This window comes from Pipistrellus kuhlii, unplaced genomic scaffold, assembly GCF_014108245.1.
Source record: "Pipistrellus kuhlii isolate mPipKuh1 unplaced genomic scaffold, mPipKuh1.p scaffold_m20_p_1, whole genome shotgun sequence".
Taxonomy (NCBI): domain Eukaryota; kingdom Metazoa; phylum Chordata; class Mammalia; order Chiroptera; family Vespertilionidae; genus Pipistrellus; species Pipistrellus kuhlii.
Window position 1 is genome coordinate 158,487,869 of NW_023425404.1, and position 13,011 is coordinate 158,500,879.

Sequence of the window (13,011 nt, forward strand, 5' to 3'; positions counted from 1 at the left end):
CAACTTTGGTTCACGCCACAAAACTGGCCCTCTCCCCTCTCTGTGTGCGTTTGAAGTGAAAACAAGTGAAGTTCTCACAGTCAACATTTCTCAGTCATGCTGGTAACATCAATTTGTCATCTACCTGGGCTGGAGATGGAGTCTTTTGGTACAGAAACAAATATGATTATCTTAAACGTTAATTTTTTTTAAATGAGTCTATCCACAGTAGCCACTCAGAGCCAAAAATGCTAACTCCACAAAACCATACACAGAATAGCATAACCAATGAAAGAACAGATGTTAAAGCTTCTCTTTCTTTTCTTGTATTTTTCTTTTTATTAAATTTATTGCGGTGACATTGATTAATGAGACTACATAGGTTTCATGTGTACACTTCCATGATATATAATCTTCATATTGCATTGTGTGTCCAGCACCCAAAGTCAAATAATCTTCCATCACCGTATACTTGACTCCTTTCACCCTTTACAATATCCCTATACCCCCTTCCTTCTGGTAAGCACCATACTGATGTCTGTGTTGATGAGTTTTTGTTTGTTTTTCTTGTCCGTTTGCTGCTTTCAGTTTTATATCCCACATATGAGTGAAATCATATGGTTCTGAACTTTTTCTGTGACTTACTTCACTAAGCAACGAGCAAAAATAAAGCTTCTCTTTATTTTAAAGATTAAAAATTGATACTTGGTTACCTTTTTAAAGAGTGTATCTTTACACCACCACTAACACAAAAGCGCAAGGCAAATTATGTGAAAAGTAGGTTTAGGTCTTTAAATATATCCCACACAGATGAATTCATTATTTAAACAGAAGATGACTCCTCTTCTGACTCACAGTTCTGAGTGAGTTTTGCAGTTGATGGTATTCTGCTAGTTTTCAGATGGTGGATTAAGTGTCATGCCACCCACGGAGAGTAAAGTTGAACCAGGTGAACTGAGGGCGGGGCTGAGGTCCCTGCCCCCCTCCCCTGCTCAAAACTACAGCAGCAGATGGACATATGAGAGAGCCCTGGGCTCTTTTTGCTTCAGGCTGAGCTTAAGCCAATGCCCCCAAATTCCAGGGTCTGACAAGAATTTTAAAAGCATGAACATTTCAAAGTAGCTAGAGCAGCTGAACCTTTGTCACCCTAATAATCACTTAATGGAAATGCATCTTATTTGTGCAAATTGCTTTAAAAGACCAAGTTTTAATGATAAGTTTGCTTTTGCCAAGTGTGCTGCAATATGCGTCAATCATGTTTATCTTAGAAGCAAGAGAAATAACTGCTTGCATTAAAAAAAAAAATTGTTTGGTAATAAAAATGGAAGGTGTTCCAGCTCCTTTAACCTTTGGATTCCTCATCCTTAAATCTGGAGCACTTCCTTCTGCCATAAACGTACCAGAACTCACCTCCTTATGTTCTGAGATAACAGTTTGCTTCCCTTCAAATACATCCTTCTCGGTGCAATTAAAAATATGAGGGAAACTTATGTCCTTGAGGAGTACATTCCCACTCAAGATATGAAAGAATTCTCATAGAGGTCTTGGCAGTCAAGTCATCTGCTTCTTCATGCTCAACCACTGGGGGCATAGATAAGTCATCACACCCCTGTCCACTGCAACTTCTTTAAACTTTCACCTAGAGTCACTATAACAATTGCTCCCACCCCGACCAGATGGAGCCAGATGAGAAAATGGGAGGGTCCATTGGGTGGGCACAGAATTAGAAACTAGGAGCTTCTATTGGAGTTCCACGAGGTATACTGTATAGGAGCCAGTACTGTTGGGTGTTCTCCCCCAAATAATACCACAGAGAACCATCCTGTATGCCCTAAGGACTCAACCACAGGCAACTAGCTAAACATGCCTTGAAAGAAATATAATCAACTCAGGCTCCAACCAACATGAATGATAATCATTAAAATAGAAGTCTCAGAACAGGAAAATACACAAAATCCATGTGGCAAGTTTACTCACCACAAAGCCAAACAATTTTACAGATTTCTACTTCCTTTTGTTGTCTTTTTTTGTTTCTTCTTAGAGAAACCTGGCTACTGATTTGGCTATCCATCAAATTGTCATCTTAATTTTGTGCCTAAAAATCAAAGGAAATACTAGTACTTCAGGAAATTAACTTCTTAGTCAAAGCCTTATGAAACCAGTGTACAATATCCAATTGCAGTAGGGTGCTGTCAATCCCACAGAAGTTACACACTAAAGAAAGTGATTTACATCTACTTTGAACTTAGCTAGAACATTATTCTCTAGGAAAACACACACGCGCGCACACACACACACACACACACACACACACACCTCATTCTCAAACTTCCTCACTGATTTTTCTACTTTAATTGTCCTGAAACTGTAGAATATTCTTTCAATCCTACAATATTTCTTACATACATATACTATAACTTTAATATTCTTATCTCCTCTTTGACCCTGGGACAGTGACAATGGACACTTAACACCACAGGTTGTAAGAACCTCAAGACAAAAGTTTTACTATTTTGCTTTCACGAACTTGACTTTTTCCCACAGTCATGTTGTAAAAGTGCAAGGAACCCATAAAACAATATGAAAGAAAATATTGTAGTTTCCTTTTTCCTAAGAAACTTAGGTATCAAATTCTTATTAGTCTCAAGAGTACAACTGCAGGAAGTAGCAAGGTGGAGGGGGTAACCTACTCTCCAACACTGCATGGGCAGAAGAAACTCACGAAGGAAATGTGAGAAAAAACACCGTGGTCAGAGTTTTCAAACGAGGTGGCACAGAAGCATCACTTGCCTGGGATGAGTCTGACTGGAGAATCACTCCAGAACACATAATACCACCCCCTCTCTCTCCTAACCCCACCAACCTGCTGGTCCAAGATCTTGGTATACATTAAATGTTGACCAAATGGCACTAATAAAACTAGAGTTTCCAAACACATATAAGGTGTCTCTCGGGTGATTTTAACAGGCAGATTTTATGACATGGTTCACCTGCAAGTTTCATTTAATTTTATGAGTACCGATTATTTTTTAAATCTCATTATAAATATTCATAACACCTTGCATATCTGTGATGCCTTCAGATAATTACTTTAACAAATATTAAGTCTTTTTTCTTAATATCAAATCAATAGCATTATTCCACAGTTTTTGATAAGTCAAGAGAGAGACCCATTTAAAAGCATCATAATATGAGCTAAAATTTAACTTTTATCCGGTTTTTAACAGGACTGGGAACAGTAGCAAAAGAGGTCCTGGGGCGTTTTTAAGTAAAAAATGCTTGTCTATCTTCTCCTGAGAATCATCCATGATTACCACTCTTTACATCCTCAGCTTATACCCCTCTTCCTGGCCACACTGCTATCTGTCTCTTTCTGTAACATCTGTTTCTCTACCTTGCAAGCTATGTGAAAGAACAGGAGAAGATTCAACCAAACACATTTATATAAACCTAACAGCTTCCTTGAATTAGTCACTGAAAGGTGGCTTATATTTTCTGGCAAAAAATAAAAATAAAAAATCTTTTTTACAAAGAAGCACCTGCTTCAACCTAAGACCCCACCCCTTTTTTTAAAACCATGCAGGACTACACAGACTCAGATTCTGATGGTCCGATGAGGTTCTTAAAATTACTTTCTGTGTTGAAGCAAACTGGGGAGATTAATGAAACTCGTCGAAAAGCTTTGGTTTTTAACTTCAAAAATATACAAGCTACACAAAACGGACGAATGCTACTATCTACAGAGACATACGTATATGCATTTATACTTCCCTGGACCCCAAAAAGCTCACCTTCTACTTCTTCTTCATCACACACATGCTTAAGGAAAGAAGCCCCTCTGTCCAGGACAGCTTCATCCTCCATCCTATAGTAATAAAAAAGAAAAAAAGAATGCTCAGACTTCTCCTGGAGGGAGCCACTCGAAGCAGCCCAGCTTCTGGGCAGGTTGACCTGCAAGCTGTTGTTCATGTTAGCGGGGCACAGCCACTCTTCGTGTGGGGACTGCCGCTTCTTCATGCAGCTCCTCTCCTCTGGTGGTAGAGAGCGCTCCGGTCCCACATGGCTTCAGTCCTAACCTTGAGAGGCCACCCACATGGACAGGTGAGAGAAAATCATCTCAATCCCGCAGGCTGGACGGTGGGGGGTGCTCCCCTCCGGGATTTGCATTTGAGGAAAAAAGGAAGAAAAAAAAAAAAGGAAAGAAAAAAATACCAAGAGAGGAAGTTTGGTATGTCTGGAGCGCTCGTGATGATCGTTTGTGGAAATCCAGCCTCGCTGCCGAGCTCTTTAAACGCCCACTGCATGAAAACGTATGCCCTCACACACACGCATGCACACCCACCCACACACAGAGAGCGGCAGGGAGGTAGGCTAGTGCACAGTGAGAGCCTAGCTCCCAGCCAGCCTCTGAATACCAGCACAGCCCAGTATGCTCTGTGGAGTGGCAAGCTTTGAGTCACATGTTGGCCTTACGGAAATCTGACATCTGAGGATTATCCAGCAACGCGGCGTCGGCGACAGACGCACATATATGCCACCCATTCATTTAGGTTCCACATTCTCGTCGCACGCCTCTCTCTGGGTATGTCTGTCCCGTTAACTCTTCCATGAAGGGCACCCAGTGCTTCCTTTCGGAGCCACATTATGCTGTCCCCCTGTCACCTTACATAATAGGATCCTCTCTGCAGTTTCACTTGCTAAATAAGACCTCAGGACCCATCCAAGTGATGACAGTGTTGTTACAGCCTCCTGGTGCCAAGCATGTTTCTAGTTTATGGAGCAAGCTAAGGTTTGTTTCCTTACTCTGCGACTCGTTTTCACTGCATTGACTTTGACACGCAGAACTCCACACACTCTATTTATAGTGAAAGCAGAAAGAAATCCCCAATTGCTCAAATGCTGCTTGTGTCGGCCCGGTCTAGAAACAAAGAACTTTCTCCGGGGACAGCTGCTCTATGTCAGACCAAACATGAGCGCCGCCAGAGGACCAAATGTTTTCCTCTGTATTCTGTTCATCCATCTATTCAATGGTCAGGCATTGAGCACTATGGGTCTTTTCCATATTGCCTGTATAACTTATTCTTGTGTTTCAGATACTTGTTATAATATATGTGGATATGGCCGAAACCGGTTTGGCTCAGTGGATAGAAAGTGGGTCTGTGGACTGAAGGGTCCCAGGTTCAATTCCGGTCAAGGGCATGTACAATACATTGGTTGAGGGCACAAACCCAGTGGCGGGGGGAGGGGGGGGGGGGCAGGAGGCAGCTGGTCGATGTTTCTGTCTCATCGACGTTTCTAACTCTCTATCCCTCTGCTTTCCTCTCTGTGAAAAATCAATAAAATATATTTAAATAAATGTGTGTGTGTGTATATATATATATATATATATATATATATATATATATATGCACTGAAATCACATTTTCCTCCTCTTTATTTTAGGAGCATATCCATCTTGCAAACAACCATCTTAGCACAAAATATCAGAAGTTTGGTGTCGGGTGGACCTGGGTTTTAAAAATCTCGGTCTAACACTTAATACTTGCATCACCCAGGACAAAGAATTAACTTTTTGAGCCTCCATGTTTCCATCTATAAAATCGGGATACTAATATCGACCTTGCAGGACCGCTTTCAAACTCAAATTAGGTAACCAATGTGAAAGTACTCAGTTTTGTGCCTAGCACCTAGTACATGTTTAAGAAAGGTAAGTTTCTTTCCTCTCTTCTTTCCTGATTCCTTTTACCCTAACACTTGTTGGTGCACAATGCCATTAGGAAACCCATTACCTTTGGACCCTTGCAGAGCATTTTCTTTCAGGGGTACAGGACATGCATAAAGTAATTCATTCTGATAAATATCTAGTTCCTTCTCTGTATTAAAGCTAAAAATATAAAATTTAAATACAAATAGGATTTGGATCAGCCACCAGAATTACAGTAGAAAAACAATGCCTCGAAGACTTGAGAAGTCAAGTCTCTTGCCAGCCCTCTCTGAGCCTTTCCCATGAAGAATGAATGACACACTGATTTGCTGTTCCAGCCACTGCTATGTCCTGGCACTCTCCAGAGGGAGGGGGACGCATCTGTGAGTAAGACCGACAATTCCTGAGAAACAAAATAATAAATAGGTAAACAAGGTCATCGTAGACGGCATTAAGTGCTTTGTAGGAAATTCAAGGAGACCGTGGCTACCTGGCATAAGGTGGTTCAGATGAGGCTCCTGAGGACGTGACATTTGAGCGGAGAAGAAAATGATATGAAGGAAGCAGGCATTTGAAGATCTGGGGGCAAAGCATTCCAAGCACAGGGAACAGCAAGTGCAAGGCCCTCAGGTGGGAACAGGTTTAGATGTTCCAGGAATGGAAATGAGGTCCCTGAGGCTGGAGAGAGAGGCCGGAGGAATCAGGGCCATGCAGGCCATGGTGGGCAGTCAGCATCAGAGGTGTTCTGGGAGCCACTGAAGAGCTATTTTTATTCTGATCTACTGGGGTGTAATTGACATATAACATTCTATGAGTTTCAGATGGACAACACGGTGATGTGATATTTGCATGTACTATGGCCCCTCCTTACAGAGAAGGATGTGTTCCAAGACCCCCAATGTATGCCTGAAACCAATGCTACTGAATCCTAGATATTTGCTTTTTCCTAGACATACATACCTATAAAGTTTAACTTATAAATTGGGCCATTTCACAGATATAATAGAAGATTCATTCTTACTGTTCATCTTAGCAACCTCAGCATACTACATCTTTTAAAATGTGTTTTTATTGATTTCAGAGAGGAAGGGAGAGGGGATAGAAACATCAATGATGAGAGAGAATCATCGATCAGCTGTCTCCTGTACCACCCCAACCCACTCTCCCAGCCCCCCCCCCCCATCCCCAACCCAACCAGGAGCATGTGTCCTAACCAGGAATCGAATGAACAATTACCTTCTGATTCATAGGGTGACACTCAACCACTTAGCCACTCCGGCTGGGCTCAGCTTACTATATTTTTTTTTTTTCTTTCCTCATTAAGTCAAGAACTTTTACTTAAATGAAGCACTTTTCTTTGGCCTATCCAAATTGCCAGATCACTACTCTTGTGCTTTGGGGCCATTATTAAGTAAAATAAGGATAACCTGAATACAAACACTGCGAAACCACGCTCTCTGATGGCAACTAAATGACTCATGCATGGAGAGCATGGACAGGCTGAACAGAAGGAAGACTCATGTCTGGAGTGGACGGAGCAAGACAGCACGAAATCTGATCACACTACTCAGAACGGCACCCAATTTAAAACTTATCAATTGTTTATTTCTGGGATCTTACATTTAATATTTTCTAACCTTATGGGTAACTGAATCCATGGAAAGTAGAAACTTGCATAAGAGGAGACTATAGTACTATGAAATGATCACACCACAATATGTCTAGTTAGCATATAGAGTTACAAAATTTTACTTCTTGGAATGAGAACTTTTAAGAGCAACTCTTCGGGCAACTTTCATATGCAATACAGTATCATTAACTACAGTTAAGAGTTGTAAGATGGAACTGTATTATCATTTTTAAAGGATCATTCTGGTTGCAATGTGAAATACAGATCATCAGGAGACCAAAAAAACCACGAAACTATCTCAGGAGTCCAGGGAAAGCTGTGGGAGAAACGAGTTTGGGGGAAGGACTCAAGAGTCCTTTCCTGTCCGGTTTATGGTTGAGATGCGTATTATATATGAAAAAGGAACTATCCGGTACACAATTCGATGTCTACATCTGTAGCACAGGAGCCTGAGACTAGAGAGAAAAACTGGGAAATCAATGAAGAAAGCTGGTCTCTGAAGCCATTACTACCGTAGATGAGATCATCCAGGAAGAAAATGCGGAAACAGAGGCGTAGAACTAAGACCAAGTGCCGGGCATGCCAGCATTTACAAGCAGAGCAGAGGAACAAAAGCAGTGAGTGAGGTAAGAGGAAAACCAGGAAAGAGTGATGTCAAGGAAGTTGACGGAAGAGGAGAGTATGCTGCTGGGAGGCCGAGCAAGGGGGAGACAGAGAAGGACAAATGGGGTTTGGCACAATGGAGGTTGTTGGTGACCATGACCAGAGCACCTGAAACATACCATACCCGGTGCTAGACATGTAGAAAGCAGTCACTCATTCCCTTTCTCTTCCCTGCCCTCCTCCACTCACCTATTCAGCAAATATTTACTGAGTATCTGCCAGGTGCCAGGCACACTTCTAGGCTCTAGAGTAGGGGTGTCGAACTCAATCAGAGAAGGGGCCAAAATCTAAAATCCAGCCTAAATCTCGGGCCGAATGGTTTACTGAACAGTCATAAACTGTCATTGTGATGGAAACGCAGCGGAGTGCAGTGATGACAGCACAGTGCGGGCCACATTGCAAGGCCTGGCGGGACGGATTTGGCCCGCGGGCCTTGTGTTTGACACATGTGCTCTAGAGATATGACGAGGAGCAAGATAGGATTCTACTGTGATCACATCTGCCTTCTCCCCTAGCAATCCAGGGCAGCCGAGCCAAAGGGTAATACAGTGTTTGACGACATGGGTAAGGATGACAGCTTAATGGGAAGTTTTCTTAAAAGACCTCAGAAGTCCCATAAAATCCTGGAGCCCTGTACTACTTACTGCATGGACATTCATAGGACGGTTTCCCCTTTGGGAAACAAGGAGTTTAGCCCACAGTTCTTCTCAGAACTAACACTTTCCAGACCTACCAACCTACAGAGTCCACCACCGTTACCCACAGAACATCATTTCTGCGCCTCGCCGTTAATCGAACGGATCCTATTTACTTATTTTCTATATATTCCCTACATCGAACGTGTAGCCTCTGCACCCAAGCCCTTCCCAAAATTGCATGCAACAAGTGGAGCAGAAATAAAGGCAGGGCACGGGTCACAACTGAAGGAGACAGGGTAGCCACAGTAATGGTGCTCAGAACCCTCTCCCCAGGCTGAGACCCATCCAGCCGAAGGAAACCGTGTCCCTGAGCTCCCGCGGAGTTAGAGTGAGAATAATGGCCGGTGCATTCCTTGGCTCTCTGATGCATATTTCGCATTCCCTCCGAGACTATACATAGCAAGTAATTAGAAACCTAGTCCTTCCTGACGGACAATGCAGAGCGTCCGCGAGCAGCCTCCTCCCCGTAGGAGGCAAAAAAGAACGAGTGCTGCAAAGTGAAAATGTAAAACCTGCATGCCCACCACAGCCTTTCCCAGAGCAGCCCTCTCCTCCGCGAGAGCGAGTCCAGCCCGGCTCATCTGGGCTTCTGCACAGAGCACAGGGAATTTACGGCTCTCTGCATGTATGTCAGTTATGTGGAGTTTCTGTCACACTCCCCTCCCCACCCCCAGCCCTCTCAAAGCCCTCTCGGCAGTTGCTTGCTATTATTAGCAGAACAGAGATATCTTTTAAAATGACCATCTGACCTAATCCGTTTTCCCCTCCATCAGTGGGAAGAAATTAACTCATTTAGTCCCTAATCAGGCCCTCAAACCCATTCTTAAAATGTTCCTTTCACACAAGCGGCATTTGCTGGAGACAAAGGGAGGAAAGAGCGGCTTCGCCACGGCTCCCGGTGGCTCGCGTCGCCAGCATGAGGCAAAGTTCAGAATAGATTTGGAAGCTTCTCACCGGCATCACGGGGATAAGGGTCAGACCAGTCAGGACAAAATCCACTCGGGGGCTGCCCTCCTTCCACGGGGCACTGGGAGGAGCAGGGGGTACACCCTTCCTCAGAAGTCCACACCCAACGTGGGGTTTCTCTTATTCCCCGTCATTCTGGGACACTAACATGATTTGACCCTAACACATGTCCAATCTGCTGCCAAAACAGACAGGCTTCCTCCAGCAGCGGCCAGTCCTGAGCACGGAGCAGGCTTGGAAGAGTGACTGAAGCTTAACACCAGGAACTATTTGTGCAAAGCTGTCGGCCATTGGGCCTTGGGCACCCGTCGGCATTCCACCCCTGCGGGTCCCCGCCCCCAGGACCCTCGCCAACTGCCAACGTGCTCCCCGGCCAGTCCACACAGAGCTAGCAGCTGCCACTCAGCCAGTCAGCAAGTGGCAGGCCGCCAGCACACAAGTTGCAGATGCAAGCCTAGCCCGGCAGGCACGGCGCTGCCAAAGGGTGAAAGTCTCTGGGTGTGCTAGCCTCTGGGTTCGCCTCACTTGCCCTCCCACGGCCCTTCTCCCGCCCCTGCTCTGTCAGGCCTCCCACAGCAGCATTTCCCTCATCTCCATAGTAACCGCATCTGGTTTCAGGGTTATAACTTTATAGGGAGCAAACGTCTCCCTAAGGGAAGGCCTTTCGGCAAAGGGTGCACTAGCAAAAAGGCTGCTGCTTAAGGTGGAGCCCGGGCTGTTCCCTTGTCCCCCCAGGCAGGCAGCTATATTATGAGCTGCAGGGTCAGAGCAGAGGCAGCTCCTAGACTTGGGGGGGGGAAGAAGGGGAACAGAAAGAAGGCCCTGCAACCTCCACACCCTGGCCAGTGTGTAGAGGGCCCATGCTAAGGCTTGCAGCCCAGTCCCACAGCGGGCCGGGCCCCCTCTCCTCCACACCTCATTCATTCTCCACATGCCCAGGCTGCACCTGGTTCGCATGCACAGCAGGGCTTTCTGGCTGCTTCCAAAAAGGGCCCCAGAGGACGATGGCACCCCAGGGAGCCGAAGAGCTCCAGTTTTTTAACATGTCCACACCTGAACTGGCCACCGCTGGTTTTTCCCATGCATCCAGCTTAATGTTTATTAGGTAACCTCAGACTCAAACCCATCCCGCTTTAGCCTCGCTGGCTTGCTCTGTTTATGATATCCAGCAAACCCCATAATCTCTCACTTTACAACAGCTTTCCTGTGCATAGCAAATGTTTAAACAGCTCTCCGCACACATGCCCACACACACACTGAAGTGACGCACGCCGGGGAGTGGACCAGAACTGGGAAGGGAAGAGTTCATTGCCATTAACCGTTGCTGCCTTGAGAATTATATTGACCCTGTGCCTAAGGGCCTTCCCTGGAGGACGAAGGGGTGTGCGTCTCAGGTCTCAGAGCGCCACAGCAGGCTGTCCCTGCTCATTGGCTGTTCTCAGAACAGATGGGAGGCAAAAATCAGCCTTTTCACAGGTCCTTTTCAGGCGTTACACAGAATGCAACAATCACACTGACATCTAGAATTATACACAGTATCTCTGAATTCTGTTCCCTATTCAAATCTTTTCTAAGAAGCGGGGAGCCAGTTTCTTTACACATCGTTTGAAAATGTGATGCTTTCTTTCAAAGTTTTTAAATCTCACAGCCGTTCCTTGGCGCCTTTGTTGTTCTGGAAAATCTGCTATCCACGTTTTCAACATGCACAGGAAGAATCAGTTCTCCAAACCGCAGGCGACTGGGCAGAGCGAGCTCAGTGCAAAGCACACTGCCATCTTTTGGCAACATGTGCTCACTGCAGGAAGGCGGAGGGCAAGGGCAGAGGAAAAGCGACAACTATTCCCTCCACAACTTCATAGGCGAGAGACCATGCTTCCACAGCAAAGGAGGGGAAAGAACGTGGCTCTTGGTGGAACCGCTGAGGCCGCTGGAGCTCTGGACACAGATGGGGAAAGAGGCAGCAGTGAGGCAAACCTAACAAGTGTGATGAATGGCAGAGGCGACTCCCGGAGGTCAGCCAGCAACAAAGCAGCTGGAGGTTGGGGAGTGCCCTAATCGGTCTGGAAATTTACACAGGCCCAGGGCCAGGGAGAACTGGGTGATGGCCCCACACGAAATCTAACTGCCGACTGGATAAAAGGTGAGAACATAATCCAGAGCAGGATCGCGCCAAACATAATTCTGGGTTTATGAACTGCGTTAGAAGTTCATTTGTACCCTTGGGCGCTTCTCCCAGAGAAATGAAAATTTACGTTACGTAGTACACAAAAAGCTGTACATGAGCCCTAGCTTGTTTGGCTCAGTGGATAGAGACTCAGTCTGCGGACTGAAGGGTCCTGGGTTCAATTCTGGCCAAGGGCACATTGCCTGGGTTGTGGGCTCAATCCCCAGTAGGGGGGCATGCAAGAGGAAGCCAATCCATGATTCTCTCTCATCATGTTTCTGTCTCCCAGAAATAAAAATGTTAAAAAAAAAAAAAAAAAAAAAGCGGTGCATGAATGTTCACAGCAGCTTGGCTTATAATAGCAAAATCCAGAATCAGTCCAGGTGTCCTTTAACAGGTGAATGGTTAAACGAACTGTGGTACATCCAGACCAAGGGATACTGCTTAGCAATAAAAAGGAACATACAAAAACCGATTGAATATCTCTCCAGGGAGGTTGTGCTGATTGGAAAAAGCTAACGCCAAGAGGTTATGCCCTGTATGATTCCATTTATATAACATATGACAACACTTCAGTTATGAAAGATAGATTAGTGGTGCCCACAAGGTGAAAACTGTGGGGCAGGGAATATTTGTGATTATACAAGGGCAACAAAAGAGGCCTCGGCAGAGTTGGCTCTGTTCAGTAGCTTCTCTCCGGTGATGGGTACCCAAATCTATTATACACAGGTGATAAAACTGTATAGAACTTAAAACACAGAAATGAGAACAAGTAAAACTGAGAAAATCTGGGTAGGCTTATGGATATATCGGTACCAATATCCTGGTTATGATACTGCACTAAAGGTTTAGAAAACGTTAACACTGAGGAAAACTGGCAGTGTACAAGCAAACCCAATTATGTCTCAAACATGCGCATGAGTCGACAATTATGTCAATAAAATGTTCAATTTAAAAAAAAAAAAAACGGCCCATTTTCAAATCTGACTTCTAATTCCCCCCTGGAAACAGTAACGTGATAGTCAGGTGGGGAAGCTAGCCCATCTCCACATGTAGAGAATCAGGGGAGGCTGAGGGCCTGTCCCAGGTGTTTCCCTTAGGAACTGTGCAACCTTGGGAATGTGAGTTACCCTCTCGTTCAGTATCCTTTCAACCGGGCCTGAAACACTTCCTACGTGACTTGGGGTGTTGGATAAGTTCCTTCAGT

The 13,011-nt window shown here is 44.9% G+C and overlaps 1 protein-coding gene across 5 annotated transcripts in view; it reads right to left on the minus strand.

Annotated features, from left to right (window-relative positions):
- The window catches only part of SLC4A4 (solute carrier family 4 member 4), a 334,299-nt gene that overhangs the window by 277,782 nt on the left and 43,506 nt on the right, over positions 1-13,011 (minus strand). For 4 of the 5 annotated variants that reach the window (XM_036414322.2, XM_036414329.2, XM_036414340.2 and 1 more), the window contains one exon: positions 3,771-3,844. In XM_036414322.2, the coding sequence (XP_036270215.1) occupies positions 3,771-3,843 (73 nt within the window). In that variant the 5' untranslated portion in view covers position 3,844. Of the gene's footprint in view, positions 1-3,770; positions 3,863-13,011 lie in introns of those variants that run through there. The other variant, XM_036414307.2, reaches the window with a different exon arrangement.